At 35.1% G+C, this 21,965-nt stretch overlaps 5 protein-coding genes and 1 long non-coding RNA gene across 9 annotated transcripts; 3 read left to right on the top strand and 3 right to left on the bottom strand.

The window, feature by feature from the left end:
* Positions 1-2,943: 2,943 nt before the first annotated feature.
* On the top strand, positions 2,944-5,183 carry CUC3 (NAC (No Apical Meristem) domain transcriptional regulator superfamily protein). The gene is made up of 3 exons (NM_106292.3): positions 2,944-3,358; positions 3,491-3,765; positions 4,436-5,183. Exons 1-3 carry the CDS (start codon positions 3,154-3,156, stop codon positions 4,958-4,960), a joined length of 1,005 nt encoding a protein of 334 aa, NP_177768.1. The 5' UTR covers positions 2,944-3,153; the 3' UTR covers positions 4,961-5,183.
* A 2,153-nt stretch (positions 5,184-7,336) lies between these two features.
* On the bottom strand, positions 7,337-8,325 carry ATL8 (RING/U-box superfamily protein). Its single transcript, NM_106291.3, has one exon. The coding sequence runs from the start codon at positions 8,072-8,074 to the stop codon at positions 7,517-7,519; it is 558 nt and encodes a 185-aa protein (NP_177767.1). The 5' UTR covers positions 8,075-8,325; the 3' UTR covers positions 7,337-7,516.
* A 4,837-nt stretch (positions 8,326-13,162) lies between these two features.
* Positions 13,163-15,200, bottom strand: AT1G76405 (outer envelope pore 21B-like protein). 2 transcript variants are annotated; one of them, NM_106290.5, is made up of 5 exons: positions 14,903-15,200; positions 14,128-14,202; positions 13,879-14,031; positions 13,681-13,779; positions 13,163-13,399 (listed from the first exon to the last, which is right to left on the bottom strand). In NM_106290.5, exons 1-5 carry the CDS (start codon positions 14,993-14,995, stop codon positions 13,316-13,318), a joined length of 504 nt encoding a protein of 167 aa, NP_565130.3. In that variant the 5' UTR covers positions 14,996-15,200; the 3' UTR covers positions 13,163-13,315. The 2 variants fall into 2 exon arrangements, with proteins under 2 accessions (NP_565130.3, NP_850977.1); NM_180646.1 differs by having other exon boundaries at positions 13,200-13,399; positions 13,879-14,021; positions 14,903-15,047.
* Positions 15,201-15,278: 78 nt separating this feature from the next.
* On the top strand, positions 15,279-18,435 carry AT1G76400 (Ribophorin I; the record flags this gene model as incomplete). 2 transcript variants are annotated; one of them, NM_106289.4, is made up of 10 exons in its annotated part: positions 15,279-15,421; positions 15,660-15,704; positions 15,787-16,421; positions 16,514-16,661; positions 16,745-16,921; positions 17,146-17,214; positions 17,345-17,434; positions 17,522-17,680; positions 17,779-18,003; positions 18,085-18,435. In NM_106289.4, the coding sequence occupies exons 1-10, from the start codon at positions 15,317-15,319 to the stop codon at positions 18,274-18,276; spliced, it is 1,845 nt and encodes a 614-aa protein (NP_177766.1). In that variant the 5' UTR covers positions 15,279-15,316. The 2 variants fall into 2 exon arrangements, with proteins under 2 accessions (NP_177766.1, NP_001322656.1); NM_001334727.1 differs by lacking the exon at positions 18,085-18,435 and having other exon boundaries at positions 17,779-18,033.
* Positions 18,278-21,781, bottom strand: PUB43 (ARM repeat superfamily protein). Of its 2 annotated transcripts, none has more exons than NM_001084364.2 (4): positions 21,368-21,781; positions 20,533-21,089; positions 20,144-20,453; positions 18,278-20,040 (listed from the first exon to the last, which is right to left on the bottom strand). In NM_001084364.2, exons 2-4 carry the CDS (start codon positions 21,073-21,075, stop codon positions 18,458-18,460), a joined length of 2,436 nt encoding a protein of 811 aa, NP_001077833.1. In that variant the 5' UTR covers positions 21,076-21,089; positions 21,368-21,781; the 3' UTR covers positions 18,278-18,457. The 2 variants fall into 2 exon arrangements, with proteins under 2 accessions (NP_001077833.1, NP_177765.1); NM_106288.4 differs by having other exon boundaries at positions 20,533-21,092; positions 21,368-21,769.
* AT1G09627 lies at positions 18,903-21,781 on the top strand. The gene is made up of 5 exons (NR_139663.1): positions 18,903-19,252; positions 19,490-20,053; positions 20,144-20,469; positions 20,547-21,102; positions 21,383-21,781. It is a non-coding gene; the product is annotated as an other RNA (long non-coding RNA).
* Positions 21,782-21,965: the final 184 nt, after the last annotated feature.

The following is a 21,965-nucleotide window of genomic DNA, read 5'->3' as shown; positions in this document are numbered from 1 at the left end:
CATTTAATGATTTGGAAAAAAAAAAAAAAAGTGGTAGAAATTAAAGAAGCAAAATTTGGAGGAAGAAAAGATAGCTTGTGAAGGGAAATGAGTGAGAGGTCGTTCTCTGGTGGAGCAGGTCGGTGCTGCCATTGTCCTTTCCTCTTCGTCCTTCATTTATTGTTTCTCCACCTTCTCCTTCTTCTTCCTCTTCTTCTTTCCTTTTTTTTTTTTATTGCAATTTTTCTTATAAGTTAGTGATGGAGGGTGACTTAATTAGAGTTTGTATCTAGTCGAATTCCAAAAAAAAAAAACAGTAAAAATTGGTGGGTCAATCCACTTGTGTTCTGAAATTTTTTAAACTAAAATATCTATTTCGATGTGTAATATATATTTTTGCAGTTTAACTTTAACATTTATAATTGATATTACTCATTGTTTTTGGTATTTTCTCTACAGGTAAACTTTATTTTTGTTGTCATTTTTCTAAAATAAAATATTGTAAAAGCTTTTTAAAATGGACTTTGATACAGACATTTTAAATACAAACAGACAAAGACGAGCAAGAGAATAGGGGACCCTCTTTGTCATTTGATTGACATATACAGGTATATACTATAAAAGAAATGTGACAAACAGTCATCTATATTCATTTTAGTGATTTTTGTTTCACCTAATCTCTTAAAGTTTAAGTGTCACATTATACTGTATATTACTAGCCCTGTAATTCTGAAACAAATTGGACTATTATTTTATACACTAGTTCTGTTTACACAGACCAGTACCGTTTCTGCTCCTTAACTGGATTAACTTTAATTTTTACTATATCAATAAATAACTGAAATAGTGCATGTTACTGAAATGACGTACGAGTACAAAAGATTTCCAAATTATTATACCAGATACACATATTCTGCCAAGTTTAATGATATTATTATCGCAGACAGATTAGTTTTAAAGGATGAAAAAAAATATACTTTGACAGGGGCCAATAATATTGTTTTGTGACGCAGGTGAACAGCACTATAATATATATAGCAGACCGATGGTATCACTTGGGCAATAATTAAACTGAAATAGAAAAAAATAACAATTTTGAAAAGGATAAAAAAAGAGAGTCACAGAAATATTATCAGAGCTATAAAGATTATAGATCCCCTGACGAAAAATAATTTAGATTGTAAATAGTACAGAAACTATATATAATAAGCATTTAATAATGGATAGGCTTAGGTAAGCCTATGCAAGTACAGCAGGTTTTGAATTATTGGATGAAACATTTGTTTCAAATATTAGATTTTAATTTTTATAAATCTATTTGTGTAATACTTATATATATATATATATTTAAAAATGAATATTATAGGGTTGTGTAGGGGTTAGGGTAAAAGAATGACTTGGGAGATTTAACATAAGATCGTGTGGGCAGTTAATATTTAGTGAGATAGATAGATAGTGTAGTACGTTTGCATTTATTATCTTTTTACCTGATTCTTTTGTATCATTCTACACACACGTGCCACCGCCGACACCTGCTATCTTTCTACTGTTTCATTTTAATTTTTATCTTACATTTTTGTCAAACATTTAATATCGACAATATGAATTAAAAGTTTTTGTTTCCAATTATTTTTCTCACAATAATTTTTTAAATAGTTGTGTTGAGACACTTGACGAAACTCATGCTTTATGTATTGTTGGTTTACTATAAACCGAACATGTTTGCTTCGTTTTTTTTTTTTTTGAAAAAATGATAGTAAAAATATGTGTCAAAACCGAAACACAAACAACCTTATATTCCATTTTTTATTATGAGGAAGAGTATAGAATCAACCGAACCAACAAAAGAAACAAAGTGTAATACACAGAATTGAGTTAACCGTTGGAGAAAGTGGTTAAAGGAAAAATAAGGAAACGATCGAAAGGAATTGGTATATATCTGAGGGGAGAATGTGTATAAAATAAAAGAAAAAAAGGTCTGACTCATGAATGTATAATGATATGCTTACACCCGCACGCATAAACCTCTGCCATCTTTTTACTGCACACTCTTTTCCTTTTCTCTTCTTTAAAGTCAATTTTATTTGCTGATAACCACAAAATGTAGCAATTTTAGATTACATTATTTGTTTCACATTTCTTGAAATCTGAAAACTTTTAACTGCGACTGCAATTGTTTTGGTTGAGAAATCGATCGACTTGGAGTATGAGATTACCTTCTTATCAGTGTCTTTAGTATAACGGTTGCATTGCATATATATTTCCTCTCAAACTTTAATGATATCAGTTCAACTAGTCTGGATCAAATGTAATATTGATACTTTCCTTGAAAACACATTATTTGGTGCGTGGGAAGAATGATCTTAAAGAGATGATAAAGGGCACTAGAGTTTTGGTTTTCTTTGTAAAATAGTGTATTTATGCAAAACTCAACATTATATGGATGTTTGCATTATGGTATTTTTCAACTAATATACACCCAAAACAGTATCCTTATTAAACAGCTCTCTCTCTCGTTTTGTTCAAACTAACAAGAGAAAAATGTCAGCTTTTGTTGAAAAATAGATAAAAATTATGACATAAAACCCAAAACCAAAACGTCAACACCATTTATCATAAATTACATTTGTAGTTAGCTAAAGTACAAAAACAACACTGTAAATGATCCATTGACCAATCGAGTAGTCATTAACGAAAGATCACAACTTAACATCACCCAGTCTAATCAAAACTCCAAGACCATAAGAATTTTGCTAAAGCAGCAGTATAGTGATAAACACACAAAACGGGAAAAGTTGTTTTACAATTTAGAATGTCATATACTTTAATTATTATTTGCATAGGGAAAAATAGAAAGAGACTCACTCCCCAGGTGAGGGCAAATAGAAGCCCCTGCTCCCTGAATTTCACAGCCTTTATCATCAATGCTCCTCTAACCTCAAACACTCAAAATCCACACATCTATACACATACCTCTACATACACACTCCATTTTCTCTCTCTATCTCTATTATATCTTCGATTTATGTGCCATTTTGGTATATAAATATATAATCTTGCACACAATAAGGTTATACTTCCCATCACCTTTTGTATCATTGCTATCTTTGTTCTTCCTTCTGGTGTCTCTTCAGTGTAACAAAAAGTCTCTTTTTCAGTTATATTAAGTAAAAGATGATGCTTGCGGTGGAAGATGTGTTAAGCGAACTCGCCGGAGAAGAAAGGAACGAGAGAGGATTGCCACCTGGCTTCCGGTTTCACCCGACGGACGAAGAGCTCATTACCTTCTACTTAGCTTCCAAAATCTTCCATGGTGGTCTCTCCGGCATTCACATTTCCGAAGTTGATCTCAACCGCTGTGAACCTTGGGAGCTACCAGGTAATATATTATACATTTTGTCTCTTCTTTACCTCATAAGTTTTATTTTGGAATCTTGTTTTTAGTTGAATATTTTGATAAATCTTTTAACAAGAAAAAAGTGTAACGTTTTGAAATTGTTGTTATATGAAGAAATGGCGAAGATGGGAGAGAGAGAGTGGTACTTTTATAGTCTAAGGGACAGGAAATATCCGACAGGTTTGAGGACTAACAGAGCAACTACTGCTGGATACTGGAAAGCTACCGGCAAAGATAAGGAAGTCTTCTCCGGCGGAGGAGGACAGCTTGTTGGGATGAAGAAGACGTTGGTGTTCTACAAAGGTAGGGCTCCACGTGGCCTCAAGACTAAGTGGGTCATGCATGAGTATCGCCTCGAAAACGACCATTCACACCGCCACACGTGTAAGGTAAATTAACACTCTTTTACTCTCACTCGTGCGTCTCACTCTCACTCGTGCATCTCTTTCTTTAAAAAAATTTGTATTTTTTCTCTTGTCAATTTATGAGTTGACTTTTTGAAACCAAAAATTTTATACTACTAGTGTGTGAAACTAGTAATTTAAACCCTGTTACTTTTATTCCCACACGTCCATTTCTTATAACATTAAATTCTTTTTAACTTTGCGAATGTAATAGAAATTTGATGTTTTTGTTCTCCATTAATGTGTTAACTTTTTAAATCCACAAGTTGAAAAGAAAGGTTTAACGAAATATTTAACTTTTTTTTTCCCATTTCATGTGTTTTGTTTCAATAGTATTGTCACTATGTTGTTTGGCTTAGTATGGGGAGGACAGGGGAGAGAGCAGTTTAGATGTGATAGATTTGATATAAACCTGTACGTGTGGTGTGGATGTCAACACCAAACACACCTTGCCGTTTTCTGTTCACCGATACACTGTTGTGTCGTTTTCCATCACTATTGCTTTCTTTTGTATCCCACCTTTCTAATTACATTTATCATTATCAGAAATCAATTTGTCAGGCTCACATTTCAAACAAGATCTTAAGGTGTAGGCATTATATAATGTGTAATAACATGTTTTGGTTTTTCATTTCTTTTTGGTGGAAATTCACAGGAGGAATGGGTGATTTGCAGAGTGTTCAATAAAACAGGAGACAGAAAAAATGTTGGATTAATCCATAACCAAATCAGCTACCTTCATAACCATTCACTCTCAACAACACATCATCATCATCATGAAGCCTTACCTTTGCTTATAGAACCTTCCAACAAAACCCTAACCAACTTCCCATCACTACTCTACGATGATCCACACCAAAACTACAATAATAACAACTTCCTTCATGGATCATCAGGCCACAACATCGACGAGCTCAAAGCCTTAATCAACCCTGTCGTCTCTCAGCTCAACGGTATCATCTTTCCTTCAGGGAACAACAACAACGACGAAGACGACTTCGACTTTAACCTCGGCGTGAAAACAGAGCAGTCTTCGAACGGTAACGAAATTGACGTACGAGATTACTTGGAGAACCCTCTGTTTCAGGAAGCGAGTTATGGTCTGTTGGGTTTTTCGTCTTCTCCTGGACCTCTTCACATGCTACTAGATTCTCCATGTCCTTTAGGATTCCAGCTGTAGAATCTTGGCCCTTGGATTTTATATTTGGTCTTTTCTTATTTTCACCTTCTGTAAAATACAAATTATATAAATTATTATTCCTAAGATCCAAAATCTTTTGTCGAACAAATTTCTTAAAAGTTATGTGGCTGATTGCTGTAGCCTTGCAGGTAAAAGCTATTATTGTGTTACAACTTTTGATGAACTGTATTTTGTGGGCGTTTCACTATTCGATGTGATCTCATAAATACCAATAATATTTGCAACTATTCTGACGTCATTCTTGTTTATTTATTCTTTTTTGCTTTTGATAGACTATCCCTCATATTCATTTTTTTTTGTTTCTTGTTTTGAAGATTTTTTTTTTTTGTATGAATTGTGTTCATAATTTTGGGACTGCAAAAATGACATTTTCTGTTACAATGCTAAATTGGACCGGTTAAGCGGGCTACAATGTCTTTGTCAGTTTGGTTTACCTGCTTTAGCAAGTTTGGTCATAGTTTCGGACTATGAAGCCCATCACCAGCGAGGCCCAGAAGTTGACTTTAACTAAATATTAAACACCAGCGAGGCCCGCTGATAAAATAATATATAACGAATTATGAAAACTAATTTAAGTTTGAAAATAGATGGTAAACGCCTAAACGAGTAACAATTGTTATGTGGTCTTATTCTTGATATATGAATGATCGATAAATCAAGATTTTCAGCTTTAAAATATAATATAAATTCATGATGCATTCACATATAAATTCCCTAACATAAAATACTTAGTTTATTAGATATGTAGTCTTATTCAAGCGTGAAAGTTCTAAAAGAAATTGGTTTCTGCTCGTCAAATTTGAATTTGAACATTACGTTGCCTTCAGATATTGTCAACCGATGATGATTTTTATTTAACTGTAACACCACTACCTAGGTAATAAAGCATTCATGGAAAAAAAAAAACTAATGTGTGGCTTACTTTTTTTTTTTTTTTTTTTTGTCAATAACTAATGTGTAGCTTACTAATAATGCAAAAACAGGAATGTGGGAATCTTCGGCCAGATTGGGAATTTTGGTCTCATCATTTTTCTATGAGAATTTATAGTTCTTCCTTTTAACAAACAAAAAGCATGCCTTCACTTTCGACTTCCTACTCTTTATTTGTGATTCTACAGAAATAAATATCCATTACTATAATAATATGATAAGAGAGCCACGCAATATAATGCTATCATCTATCCATGATCCATGGAGATAAAAGCCAAGAGATATATAATAGATCATGCTCATGCATCACACGTACAATTTACAACTAACCATATGTAATAGTACTTTTAAAATAAACATAAATAGCTCAATTTTTTTTTTTTTTGAAGAACAGTAATGCTTGGACATTCAACCTCTTTGGGTTAATGGTTATAGCTTGCTTTTAGCTCGATAATTTTTTTTTTTTTTTTTTTTTTGTTGGAGCATTAGCTCGATAATTTATTTGTTGGAGCATTAGTGAATTACTACCATTACGAGCTATATCATCAAAACTATAGTCGTTAGATGAAAATTAAGATGGATATTTTTGTGGTAGATCTATATTCAATGTCAATTATGCAATCTAATGGAGAACATGGACGCACTTTCCATAGTGGAGAAACTCGTGATGAATGATGATATCTCGCGGTGGTGGACCATCACTATTCATATGTGTTATACTCAATGGTTAGACGGCGAAAGAGAAATAATCCATAATCAGTTATTTTTTCGTATGCGTGATTATCTACATCTTGGCTAATTATTATTAAACTACGTTCAAGTTGTCGTATCTCGCACTTTAGTTGTATTCTTTAAGATTTTGGCGATCTTTTGTTAGGTCATTGTTCGAAGACAAAATAAGCTCATCTTCATGGTCATTTTCGAAGTTCTAATAATTTAAAGTCGTGTCTGATGATTTAGTGGGATACAGTCTCGTGTTCCCAATATTTAAATACTTTTAACATAAAACATGAACAAATTAAATATACAAAACCCGACAATTAGTTTGCTGCTTTATTAATGGAAAAGGGAAAAAGAAATCTCACACAAAACACATTACACCATCTGTTCTACGTATACTGGTCCATCTGTCTACTTTTCCCATTAATTATGGAATATTCCATTAGTTAAATCGAATTTGTAGCAACGAACAACCAACATTTTAGGTAGACTAGAGTCCCTTGATGGTTTTTGTCAAAGAATATACTATGTATTTTTATTTATTTCTTTGACAAAACCATCTAAGGCAAATTTTTACTCCGGATAATTAGGATTGTAGTTACGTATAAATGGTGTGGTCCAACGTCTTAGTTTCAAGTTCTGGTAACTATTTCTTGGTCTCTAGCTATATAAAGTTTACATAATACATTGACAAAAACAAATAAAGGGTTAAATGACATAAAGTTTCCATTCCATGATAGATTTACAATAGATAATTAAATATATACATGACAGAGTAACATTATCCTTTAAAATGATAAAGAACACTTTTTAATTAATATTATATCTTTGTTTAATCGAATTCCCTTTATAAAAAATAAAATGGGATATGTCTAAAGAAAAGAATCAAGGCAAGTTATCAGGACCATCTTCACGTTGTTTGATTCGGGTATCGGGTTCGGGTCCTGAACTTGAGCTACCGGGTAACCCGCCACATTTATGACACCTGGTAACCACCAAGATTTGACGGCAAGAAGGACAAGAAGAGTGTGATCCAAGCCACGTGTCGATACACGATACGTGGAAACCATGTCCACACTGCGGCAACACCCTAAGCTCGTCTCCGGCGGCGAATTCCGTTAAACAGATAGCACACTCCACGAGTTTCTCCGCCGGCGGAGAATCCGGCGAGTAGGTGAGTTTCGGTAACGACCGGAGGACTTTCTTTTTCAATCCTTTGTTGGCTGCAGCTACCGGCGGTGGATGAGTTTGATCCGATCTGTTTCTTGAGGCGATACGGCGGAGCCAAGCGCATCGAGAGACGGCTATTAAGCCGATGATACATGTCAGTGCACAAAGAAGAACCGCAAGGATGAGGACGAGGTCGGAGTTGAAAGGCGGAGAAGCTTCAGCCGGAGATGTAGAATTGGCTTCTTGGAGAAGACGGAAGAGAAGGCGCGCCATTGTTAAAGACTTAGAGAAAGAGAAAGAGAGAGTGGTTTGAAAAATGGGAGGGATTAGGAGTGTGAGCGTTTTTTGGGGAGGCAAAGAGGAAAGGGATTTATAGTGAGTGAGATCTTCGTCTTGGGTATTTTTGCTTTATATTATAAAGTTTATTGTATCACTTTCAGTTATAAGGATGTTTTCGTAAAATTTCAATTGTTATTAGTTCGAAATCGGTTGCATTTAGTTAATGACTGAAAACTCGAAAGCTAGCTCATGTAAACTCTATGAGTCCTTTTCTTCGATATTTTGTATCTTAACGTTCTCAAGTTTTTACGGATGGGTCGGCAAGAAAGAAAGGTTATTACTATAAGATAAATGCGTAGATAAGAATATGACTGTTTTAATAACACCATATATATATAAATATAAATATATATATAGAGAATAATATATATGGTGTTTCTATAGTTAGATAGTTTATCTCATTTTTTCCAAATTATGAGATGTCTTTAGTTTACCTAACATCTTTATACCTGAAAATTAATCATTCGTTATAATTAAGAAAATGGTCTGATTTTTATTTTGGACAATCGATACTAGATTGAAAATCTGGTCAAAATCAAACGTTCTAATCTACTTGTTAATTTGTTTAGATGGGATATTAATAGTTTTGGTGGACTGAAAACATTAAAATTTGACGGATGTAATGAAATGGTGCGTGTGGGGGCATAGACATGATGGAAGTGGAAGAAGCGTGTGTGCGCGATGCGACCATTGAACATGCACCAAACCACGATATAAATTGATAACGTGTATCGCTTATCCTTTTTTTGTGTGTATATATCGCTTACCCTAACATTCATTCTTCTCGTATAAATTGTCCTAACTTTTTATTATTTGTCAGTTGGTCATGCACAGCAGCAACTAATCAGGCGGAATCTACTATTTTAATTAGTAGCTAGCTATTCCAAATACTGTATTGGGTTGTTAATTTATTCGAATATTTTAAGTGTTTGCCTCAGTTGATGATTATACACATGTTCAAAGAAACTTAATGACGTTTTGAACTAGTGGAGAAATGTGATTCTCTCTACTCTACGTACTGACCTTTGAAATCACGAAAAGAACATTTTAACTCAGTGGCTGCTGGACAAAATATATAATTGGAATACACAATTTAAATTTTTTTAAAAATGTTATGTTAGGACTTGGGACAAGATACAAAAAATCTAAATAACACCCATTCTTTATATTTATAGTGTAGGACATAGATGATTTACGTACGTTTTGTGAACTATTGAACTCGTCGCAACTTAAAAGTACTAAAACATAGTTATAACTTACAAAAGGTTATGAGTCAAATTAAAATGCTCAGAATGTAGCCATGTAGGTTATAAAAACGAATGCTTGATTTGAAATCCTTATAAAAAAAAAATCTGGTCGAGGACTTGCAGTCAATCAAGCTGACATGGCAATTGGTGTTGGGATAACGACTAATTCATTAAGGAAAACTTTTTAATGTTTAAGATAAGATCAATATCCTTCAAAACAAAAATTATGAACTTTTTTTCTGTACATGGGATACATCGTCGTTTTGTAATAATGACCGTGGGATTTCAGCACATATACCACCTCTAAGTGATCGAAGAAAATATATGAATCACATAAATAGACGATTAGTTTTTTGTAGATTTTTCAAACTATATGTTCTATTTGTCATGTTATATACCGAGAAAGTGTAATATTTTATCTGATCATTTGGCTAAAAAAACTAGGAAATTGTATCTGCGAACCCGCGAACCAAAATCTCATGGTATTCTGTAACTTTAAAGAATGAATAAAAAACCAGGACAATGACAAAACAATTTCTCTCATTTTTTTTGTACTATCTCGTTGAAATTTGAATATTTATCAAACAAACCTATATCAGAACCATTCAAATTATTTAAAATACGCCGCGTTTTTAATGTAGCTACAATTAGTAGAAAAACTAAGTTACAGTCACAGATGCATGCATATTCAAAATAATTTTAATATCAAAAGTCTCGCACTATAACACTTGACAAAAGTTTGTGGCTCTGAAGTCTCAAACCATAATCCCAAAATTCCATTTTTGGCTTTACAGTGTTCTCTAAACACTCTTAGCCATGAGAATAATGCCACGTACACATAGAAGGAACAACTGATCTAACCTACGAAAACGAAGTTAGGGTGCAGACACAACACAAATTAATTTCTTAATTATTTTTGTGTAAAGAACGTATATATATAATCCTAACGAAATCATTCATATGGCAAGTAAATAGAGTTATAAGATATTGTATATGTAAACAATTAAACAAAGAAATAAAGGTTATTTTGAAATTTTAATCAACAAAATTATTCACATAGATGGAAATGTTTATAATTTCTCCTGGCAGGTAAAAAGAGGTATAAAACATATGTGGAGAACAGTCACCTCATCGGCCTAATATGTACAGAAGGAAATGAAGGTTCATGTGAAACTTTTGGCCTCAATGGTCATCATAGTTTGTGCGAAAGATGATAATAACAACTAACTAAAAAACATGCATCAACACTCGCAAAGAATTTGGCAAAGAGGGACGCCTGTCCATTTCTTATTCATAATCTTTTTCCCTTTACTTATCACTCAGTTTATATACACTCTAGATTGTTTAATATATATTCAGGCCATAGCTTTTTTTAATACATTTTCAACCATTTGTACTATACCAATCCTCACCTTAACAATAACAACAATATATAGAGCTTTATTATAGTCAGGAAAATATCACTATAACCTATTAGAAGTTAAATTCTGTATACAGAAGGACCATAAGCTTGTATACATTTTGATATTATAACTGTCGGCTCTCTTTTCTGTCTTGAACGTTACTACTCGTTTATTGTATTGTTGCATGGAAATTAGACGTACTAAATGATTAAAAGACAACTAAACAAATGAAAAATTTGAGAAGAATAATACATGAAACAATGTGTGGTAAGAAAAAGAAGGAGGAAACGTGTGAAATTATGAGTGTCTAAATAGAGTTACATGACAAAAACTAAATACATAAAAAAAGAGAGACCATTACATATTTTTGTTGACTCTTTCCCTTCTAGTGAACTTATCACTTTCCGATTTCTCACCACCCACTCTTGCTTTCCGTCACATGCTCCCCCTTTTTATTTATTTTATTGAGTTTAGACACTATAAAATTACACAACTCGTTACAGAAATATTGTCTAAAAAATAAAACATTTTTTTGTCACCATTAACTTGAAACATTTAAAATCATGACTAGAAAAATGAAACATCATAATTTTTTGACTACTTCATAATATCTATAAAAAAAAAATCATAAAAGAATTCGTGTAGAGTTGTAGTTATAAACTGCTTTTACCAGTTGATGCAGTTTTAGGCTAACAATATCAATCTAATTAGTTTTAAAACGTTGGTTAAGAGTTCGTGTACGTAATTTTGGAGTACTCTTATTATAACATTTTGGATATATACCGGCGGAATTATATATATGCAATAATCTGCTCTCTGCGGGTCACATGTGAACATGTAAAGCACATTTTACTTTTTGTTATTTTTATATATAAACCCTTTTTGGACCGTATATATTATTCCAAGTTTTTTATACTATGCATGATCATATAGTATTCATTTAAAGATTTGAGTATGCGTAAGTGTTTGCTTTTTAAAATCATCGGAGTAGGGAAACCTGAACCATATTAAAGGATTTCAAGAAAATTCATTGAATGTGACCAAATTAATTTAATGCCAACCATGATATTTTCTCTATTCCACATTAGTGGCTTATAGAGACTGCCTAATTAAGAAATTTGTTTCTACGTTATCATTCAAAAGCTGACATATAATATAGCCCTCTTTCAACTGAAGAAGTGTGGCTTGCCTAATGCCTTGTGATCAGCCTTACCAGTTTCACCAAACAGAATTCAAATGAATTATTCTTCCATCCATTTCATTGTAGTTATCAAAAGAATATAAAATTTCAATAAAAGCATAACCAAAAATATATGGTATATTTTCGAAACAAGATGATATAAATTGTTGGATTAGGGAATAGGGATTGAAGAACATCATTATTGATACATAAAACTTAAATCATGATTACGTAACAAGATATATACAGATATCGGCTTTCTTGTCTTTTAGACATTGATATTTGTAGACGATCATCGCTTTATCATATACAGATAGAATCAGATATTATAATCGCAATGGGTAGATAGACTTTTACGTATAATTAATTGAAATTAAGTTTAGATGCTAAAACGAGTTCTATTACCTGACATCATTTACATACAAAGATGATGTCTTTCTTTCTTTCTTTTTGTGAAAACACAAAGATGATGTCTAAAAGACTAAAAAGTAGAATGAGATGCATGAATGAATAGAAGATAATTGCAATTACTTTCAAAAATATCTTTACAAGTTGGGGAATTAAATTTAAAAGTATGTAACAAAGATTTGGGATAAAACTTGTCACATCTAGTGCAGTTTAATTAACAAAATTTCTTTTGGGATAATAAAACCAAAAGCGACCTCATCACTTAAGAGCTTTCACATATCGCCGCCTCTAATAAAAACATTATTGTAGATATTATAATTAATCATACATAGAGATCACGTGGAATTTTGTAAAAGTCACTAACAAATCTAACGATAAAATTGGTGACTTGTCTCAGTCTCTTTTTCAGTTTTTCTTTTACCATTTGAAAACGATCTTTGATCTTTTCATTTTCCCTCTTTTTGAGTGATGATGATCAGTAAGCAAATCTTGAGCATACCCCATCTTCGGATTCTGAAGATCAACACTCTTTTTAACTCAGATTTTGGTACTGATGTTGATGTTCCGAGCAGCACCATCTCAATTTCAACTAAACCAAACCGCTCTGAGTTAGTTTGTTTTTCGATGGTCCGGGTTTGGAATTGGTTAGTGAAATCATGACGAATTTCGGCTTGATGGTTTAGCATGTTTTTACCGGTTAAGTTATGTACGGTTCATGATCAATGGATCTCTGAGGGATCTAGGAGTGTTTAAGTCTACTTATAAAGTCAAACTACATATTGCTACGAACCCTATTATCCGACATAGGAACAACGACATTTCCTTTAAGAGATGATGATTTGGAAGATCTCTGAATTTGATTAATTGGTAGAATTAAAATGTGTTCATCAGCAGTGGTATCAATACATTTCTCAGATGATGATTGAAAAAAATGCAGTTACAGGTCATACCGCAAGTTCCATTTTCCCTTCATGTTCGCGTTGAGAGTCCAATTGTTTTCTCTAATCTGCATATAAGGGACCTGAAAGGAAGAGGCAAACATTGTTCTGAAGAATTAAAAAAAAATGGAAAGCATTTTTCGAGTTTTACAAATGATATAAAGCCTGAAAACGATGACAATCGATTTCAAGAGTGTTGGCTTAGGCAATCATATAAGAGTCCTCTAAGCAAATAGATGGATTATCAATGATACTATGAAATGAAAAGAACTTTGGTTTCAACAAACACTCTGCTTTGTGAACTTAGAGATTAAAAGAGCAAATTTTGGAAGAGTCAACACACTTCCAGGTACGAGAGAGATACCTTATCAAACATTTCGTAGCCAACTTTGATCCGTACATCCTGATCTTCCTTGAAATCCATTATGTTCCAGGCAAATTCTGCTGCTCCTTTGGGGTTCTTCTGTTAGCACAAAATGATGACAGTTCCGTTAGGGATAATACACAAGGAAGAAACATAACTTCAAAGAAAGTTCCCGAGACCAAGAAAAAAACATCGAACCTGATTTAAGTCCTGATCAATATCACACCGCCCTTTAATATTAAAGGTTACACGCTTATCAGCTCTTACAGGAAACTCTTTTTTTCCGCGTACAAGACACCGAAGCTTTTGGCGCTTATCATAATGCAATCCTACCCCAAGGCCTGTTGAAGCCTAAGGGAAATTTGTAACACTATATTAGTATTAGTCTACAGCAGAAAATGTTTCACGGTGACAAAATAGAAGAAACAGCAGAAAATGAAATCAAACCTCAGGAAAAAAGTGTCTAATCATCGCACAGAAGTAACTCGGAGCCCCAGTTCCAGTATCTAACTCTCCATGAAGCTAGCACCAAACAAAAAACCATCAAGGAAATTAAGAAATCAGAAACATGTTTGCAAGAAACGAAACATAATCCGGCTATACTGTAGCCAAAGCCAAACAACTATACCACAACAACCAAGCTGGGAACATACACTGACAAATAATAAATCAAGATTCCCGGAAGCATATGGATGTTTCTTTGCTAATAACCATTATAAAGAAGTTCAAGACACAATTTTTTTCTTATGCCTAACACAAGAAGTCTAGAACCTAGATAACATTCTCAAAACCCAAAACCCTAACAGCAAAAATGATGATACAGAATCCTACGAGAATTCCAAGCAGAGAGCAAGTGTGTAAGACACAAACTACTCCTCAATTTGGCTCCTGCAACAGCTCAATGCTAGAAATTTGAACAAAACCTAGGTCACAATTTCTCTCAGATTAGGTTTCATAACTCCAAGAGCTCCTTTAAAGTAATCTTATCTTCTTAATCAAAAGTTCAAGACAACACAGTTCACTTATGTAAAATGCACACAACATTCTCCGAAACACCCAAAATAAAACCCTACATATCCTCAAAAGCTTAAACTTTGCAAATCCCAAGAGACTTTTGGGCATTAAACTCCAGAGTAAAGAAACTTCCCAAGAAATTGAATAGAGTTAAAGTCCTCCATAGCAACAAGAATACGAAGCAGACAACAAAAAACAAAATTTTCACCTGTAAATGGGTTTTTGAGTTCACCGGAACCTTCTCTTTGGCATGAATCTTCATAGACTTGGAATTGCTGGTATACCTCATAGAAGTCTCCATTTTCCTCAAACGATTTTCTCGAGAAAATCGCCTAGAAAATCCTCACTGAGTCAACAAAACCAAAACCTCACCTAGTTTTTGCACACTTCGACTACTGTATCATCCTCTGCACCAAGGTTCACCATAATCCAACCAATAACTCACCGCCAGCTGTCCTATTAGTAAAAGAGCCAATCTAGTCCCTTAAGCCCATGTTTAGGGCCCAATATATATGGGCTTCGACTAGATCCGACCCGGGGAAATAGCCAATATTTTGTTAAGGTCTCTGGTTCTCTGAGTGAGTAAGCTAGTTCGAAGACTGGTCCGAAAAATCTGACAAGGATGAAGCAATCAAGTGTCGTCGATCTGTTACTTCTTCTCCTGGCGATCGCTCTTCTTGCGACGCCGGCGTTCTCCGATCTGGTTTTATCCAAAGTCGAACGTCGTGTAAGTCTCTCAATCTCTCACCACATAATATCTTCGATCTGGTTTTGGATTCATGAGGTTCCTGAATCAAGTCCCACAATTTGCATTTGTTGATCTGTGCTTTAACACTTCGAAATCAGTTCAAAAGATATAACCTTTATATGGAATTCTTATAATCTCGTTAGAATTGAAATCATTTTCGAGAGTCTTTTAGCTTCATTTCATGCTTTATTCATCAAAGTTTGTTGCTTTTTTGCAGATCGATGTGACTTCACAGATTGCTCGTGTTACTAAGACCCTTAAGGTAATTTCTATGAGACTATCTTAGTCACGAAGTTATATGTTGTGTTGGTGTCTCTAAGTCCTGGTTTCAAATTTGGTATTAGGTTGTAAATTCTGGCTCTGAATCAGTTTCTGAGTTTGCTTTGACATTCCCAAAGTTTCTTGGTAACAACTTGGCTTATCTATCGGTTGCTCCTAGTGAGGGAAAGGGGAAATCTAAACGAACTTTAGTGAATCTCTCTGTGAGAGAAGCTGATCAGAAAGGTTTACCTGATTCAATTAGTGTTTACTCAGTTGCATTACCCAAACCACTGAGTAAAGGCGATACTTTGACGCTGGAGGTAGTTGCTGCATTCACCAATGTACTTCAGCCATTTCCTGAAAAGATAACTCAGGGTGAAATCCATCTTGTTATGCTCCAAGAAAGCGCACAATATCTCTCTCCTTACGCGGTTGAGTCTCAGTCATTGTCTATCAAACTACCGAATGCCAGAATCGAATCTTACACCAAATTCGAGAATACAAAGCTCCAGGGATCAGAGCTCAAATATGGTCCTTACAAGAATCTCCAGTCGTATTCATACTCTCCAATTGTTGTCCACTTTGAAAGCAAGGCTGCATTTGCTGTGGCTGAGAAGCTTGTGCGAGAGATAGAAGTGTCTCATTGGGGGAATGTGCAGGTCACGGAGAATTACAATGTTGTCCACCGTGGGGCTCAACTCAAGGGCGAGTTTTCAAGGTTAATATTCGTACTAAAGCTTTAATCTTCGTTTTAATCACTATTCTAACGCACAAATTGATTGCTTCATTCTCATTATATTCCAACCGCAGGTTAGATTTTCAAGCCAGACCTAATCCCCGTGGAGCATCTGCCTTTAGGCATTTACTTGCTAGATTACCCCCCAGAGCCCATTCCATATATTACAGGGATGATATTGGAAATATCTCCACGTCTGAGATGAAAAGTGATTCGAAAAAGGTTGGTATTTTTGGATTAACGAGATTTGGTCTTCCAAATATTCTGTTGTATGTGTTTTGATCTTTTTGCTGGTTTGGTTGCAGACAGAGCTACTAATTGAGCCTAGGTTTCCTTTGTTTGGTGGGTGGAAAACTTTTTTCACGATAGGTTATGGTTTGCCACTTACCGACTTCTTGTTTGCTTCGGAAGGAAAGCGATTCCTTAATATCTCCTTTGGCTCCCCTATACTTGACCTTGTCACTGAAAAACTTATTGTACAGGTCGGTCTTATACACTTTCAACTTATAAGTGTGTTTACCTTTCTTAGTTTGATTTTCTTTAGCTTTAGAATGATGTGGAATCAAATCAATCGAAGCAGTATCCTTTTATCGTGACTGGATTGACCAAATGATAAACCAATATGGATGATCTCATGCGCCAACATTGAGTGAAAGTTTCCTTGTCGTAGCTTGATGTTCTTTTGTGTGTTCTTCTTCCATTGTAGGTGGTTTTACCTGAGGGGTCAAAGGATATATCAGTTACCACTCCATTCGCCGTCAAGCAGTCTCAAGAGGTAACAAAGTCTTGGCTTTATCTGTTCCTGATTTATCCTGTCTGGATACTATCTCTGGTGATTATAAGTCTTTCCCTGATTTTGATTCTGATATTTTAATTCTTCATGTTGCAATCCTGTTCATTTGCAGATCAAATATTCACATTTAGATATAGCTGGTAGACCAGTTGTTGTGCTCGAAAAGAACAACGTTGTCCCTGATCACAATCAGCATATCCAGGTAATTATATTATACGTCAGAAATGCTGTCATTCTACATCCACAATATTCCTACTTTAATTGATTATGATATTTGTTTTCTGTACAGGTCTACTATAAGTTCAGCAACATCAATCTGCTGAGTGAGCCATTGATGTTAATCTCTGGATTTTTCATTTTGTTCATCACTTGCATCATATACACACGGGCTGACATCTCAATCTCCAAGTCCTCTCCGAGTTATTTGGCGAAACTTCAATGGGATGAGGTACATTGGAACCTTTTCTCATGTATATTTTCAAGCGATTTACTGATATTCTCTTTCTCTGAATGGTTGATATTTAAACGGCTCCATTTGTTTATCAGGTCCTAGCAACACTCCAGGAAGTCCAAAGCATCGTCCAAAAATGCTTAGCCACACATGATAAGCTTGAAGCATCGCTGCGTGATCTCTCAAGAACTGGTGACATTCAAACCTGCAAAGCAGCTCGCAAATCCACTGACAGTTTACTGAAAGATCTTTCGAAAGAACTGAAACCGTTGCTGGGTTTCTTACAGTCTTTCCCATCAGCCTCTCACATATCTCCAAAGGTTCTAAATTTCTCCCTCTACCTCTCTTAGTCTCAGCTCTACTTAACCGTCACTTTTGTCAAAATCATTCCATTAATGCAGGTCGAGGAGCTAGTTGTGAAAGAGAAAGAACTTCAAGAGAAGTTAATGGCCAAACATACCACTGTTGTTGAAGGGTACGAAAAGAAATCCTCAGGGCGTGATATCGAAAACCGGATCGCTTCTCAGCAGCAAAAGATCATAGCTTTGAGGCAAGAAATTGAAGATCTTCTAGAATTCATTGATGAGATCTAGAAAAGTTAAATGTAGCAAATCCTCTTACGCTTAAATACCAGACTTTTGAACTCACTCCCATTAGAAAAATTTTGTTCCTCAATGAGCAGTGTTTATCAACTTTGAAAGACAGCTCTAGTTTCTCTGAGTTTAACAAATGAATCATATTATCTTAAAATCATTTACAAGAATGTATATAGATCTAACCAATGTTGGTGAATATACCAGAGAAGTTTGGGATTTTGTCGATGTGCCTCAACGCCTTCTCTGCAATCTGTCGTGTCCTAAAATCGGCGTTTTGAAAGGCGTCCACAAGTGCTGCAGTTACATTTTGTTCTTCTCCCACTTCTCTAGCTATTTCTTCAATACGTAAGATCCTCTCGACCATCCACACAGCTCTAATCCTTAAATTCTCTGTTCGATTCTCCAAAAGAACATTTAATATAGGCGTAATCCCGTCTGCTTCATCAATTAATCTCACTCCTTGTACAACATCTAAACCGTCCTCTAACAATGTAGAGAGAGCTGCAAGTGCTGGTCCAACCACCTTGTCATTTTCATGGTCTAAGAGATCAACCAACTTATCTACTGCTTGTCCTTCAACGAGACAAAAGCTTTCTCTTACTGAACATATCCCTTGATGGATCTTGCAAATCCCTAGAACAACAGGCGGTTTGCTCAGACATGAAAAGATGGATACACAGTAAGTAGGAGGAGGCAGTTCAGGTATCTTTGTAAGATTTTTGGATTCAAGTGAAAGATTCTCCAATGCTGTTGCAGAAGCCCTCTGGATGTTATCTTGACTGTTGGATTGAAGGAGATCAAGGAAAAGTGAAGGAAGATTTTTCTCACAGCAGAACAAAGTGGCGTCAGTCTCCTTGGTGAGTGCGAAGGTGATCCGAGCGAGAATACTAACAAGTCCTTCGAGAAATGTTCTCTCGAACCGGATTCCTCTGATTTCTCCTTGGCGAATACCAACTATCTTGGAGATGATTTTCTCAAAAGCACCTTCTCTTAACAATCTCATTGTCAGAACCAAATCTCTCTCAGGAAGTTCAGCTAAAAGTCCAGCAGCTGCAGCTTGTTCCTCAGTGATTGTTGGTGTATTCTCTGATATGATCGAAACAAGGCTTCCGAGCTGTCCAACAGTGCTACGCAACGCATTGGCTAGTTCTTCACTCATGTGTGGGGAAATGTTATGAAGAAGCTTGATAGAAGCTAACCGCAAATCATCGTTCTCATGTATCTCAACAAACTGAACCAAGCTTATGATGGCAGCTGAGTTTCTGATGGCAGAAACAACATTAATAACCGAGTTTGGACAGCTAGTGAGTCCAACAAGAACCGCCAACAGCTTTCCTTGGATTTCTGGACCAGTGTTGCTTGTTAGTTGGAGAAGGTTCTCCACTATTTCCTCTGAAACAAGAGTTTGGTGATGAGGTCCAACAGGAACTTTGTCGAAGTCGTACCCAATGTTCACTATATTGGCAAGAATAGTTGCAGAGACTTCTTTAAGTCGGATTGGAAGCTGGTTTGGCCCAACATAGAACAAGTCTTTGATAAGCGGTGGGAGAATTCCGGTGTTGATTAAGAGTTTAGCACTCCCTTCAAAGGATGAGATGTTGTTAAGAGCTCCCAAAGCAGCTTCCCGTTGGCTCATGTCGCGAGTTCTCATAAGATCGATAAGAGAAGAACCCACAGTCTGAGCCACAATAACTTTCACATCGTTATTTAAAGCAAGAACCCCAAGATAGAAAGCCATGGAAACTTTTGTTTCCGGTGAACCTGTAGATGCAGATCATGTTACATAGTTATAGTTTCATTCAAACCAATCAGTGAAAATCAGTTTATTGGTAATGAAAGGTTAGTGGTTTGGTGAAATAATCACCTTCAAGAAGTTTAGCAAGAAGAGGCTGCAGTCTACCATTGATAGCCATCTGTCGAACATTTTCCTCTGACCTCTCCAAATTTGTCAAAGTTTTATCAGCTTTCTCAACAGTTGAAACATTCTCTGATTTGCTGCTTGTCAGACCAACCAATAAGATGATTGCTCCATGGATTGATCCAATCTTCTCGCATAATGCTTCAGATTTAGAGAGCTCAAACAACACGGAAACAGCTGCTTCCCTCCCCTTTGATGGCTCTTGAGACAAGAACTTAACTATAGTACGCACAGTGTCTCCTTCAGCTACTATTGCCTGAAACACACTAAAAATCACTTACAAAGGAATCAAAGACAAACAGAGAGACAAACAAAAACACAAACAGAGAGATAACCTTGCTCTCTTCATCTCCTTCAACGACTACTTGAAGAGTTTGTAGAGCCTTACACCGCACTTCATGACTACTACTCTTTAGCATATCGGTAATCAACCGAACAAGCTGAGGATTGCACACACGTTGCCTAATTTTACGTATATTCCTACAAATCTCTCTGACATTCTTCAAAGCCAGCAAAATATTAGTCTCAGCATTTCCCAAATAAAGTGACTGACGAGCAATATCAAGCTTCAAAGCATCATTCCTTGCTCTCCACTCTTCAATAGTGTTACGTAAAGCTATACTTGGACTTAGATCAGTGATACTCAACTCCTTAGAAGTTATAGGACAAGATAGAGGTTGACCGTTTTCACGACATTCTTGAAACCATTTCTCAATAGCTTCACGCTCAAATGTCTGACCATTCTCTAAAGTGACAGGATTATGCATAACTTGCTTTGTCAATGGACAGATAAAAGCTTCGTATATGTTATCAATCCCTGGCTCGAATTGTGAGCTGTTATCCGATTGGCTTCCATCCCAACTTCCACTTCCAGCCATCTGATGAATTGATTCTTCTACACCATAATAAGACTATAATGTAATCAAAGATCTTATATACCAAATTAAGCTAAGTTCTTCTACCTTTTATGAGGAACAACATTCAGTAGCTAAAATCAAAACTATACCCTAATAATAAAGGCAACTAATTTGCTTCTAACAATCATCATTCGTTTAACCCTAATATAGGAAATATTACCAAATATAGAATTTTGTTTATTCTCAGGATAGTAATTACTAATTAGTACTAGTATATAACAAACACACGAAAAAGGAAGATTAACACACGTACCAGTTCAAAACAAAAGAAGCCCTGAAGAAGCTGTCTTAACCAAGAACAAAGGTCTTTAGCTTCTTCTTCTGCTAGCTTGAGAAATTGAGAACGATCTCTGGTTAAATTCAAAACCTTTGAAAAGAAAACGGGTGAAATCGAGTCAAATCCATGTAACACAACATCGGTGTAGTCAAGTATGAATCCGCCAGAGATATTTTTGTGCCTGAATCGAGACCGGAGGAAGAAAGATGGAAACTAGAAGAGAGTTTCAGTCATCTAAGCAAAAGATGGGAAAGAAAAAACACACACCGACAAAAAATAGAAAATAGACATATACCAAAAAGCTTTGACAATTATTGAGAAGTCGTCATGGGAAAACACATGTGAACACCGAGACTACCCAAAATAAAACGTTTTTTGTGTCATTTTAAATGATGTTAATAGTCAAAAAAAAAAATCTTCTTTATCGTATTTTCAATGTACTAAACATTCGCTGTTGGTTTCATTGTTTCTATATTAAAAGCTTAATTCTTCGATCTTTCTTGGTTAAAAAGTCAATTATCTAATTATTGGTCTCATGACTCTCATCAATAAAGTTAAATAGTTAATGTAGATG

This window comes from Arabidopsis thaliana (genome assembly GCF_000001735.4).
Source record: "Arabidopsis thaliana chromosome 1 sequence".
NCBI lineage: Eukaryota > Viridiplantae > Streptophyta > Magnoliopsida > Brassicales > Brassicaceae > Arabidopsis > Arabidopsis thaliana.
This window is presented reverse-complemented; position numbering and strand designations above follow the sequence as displayed.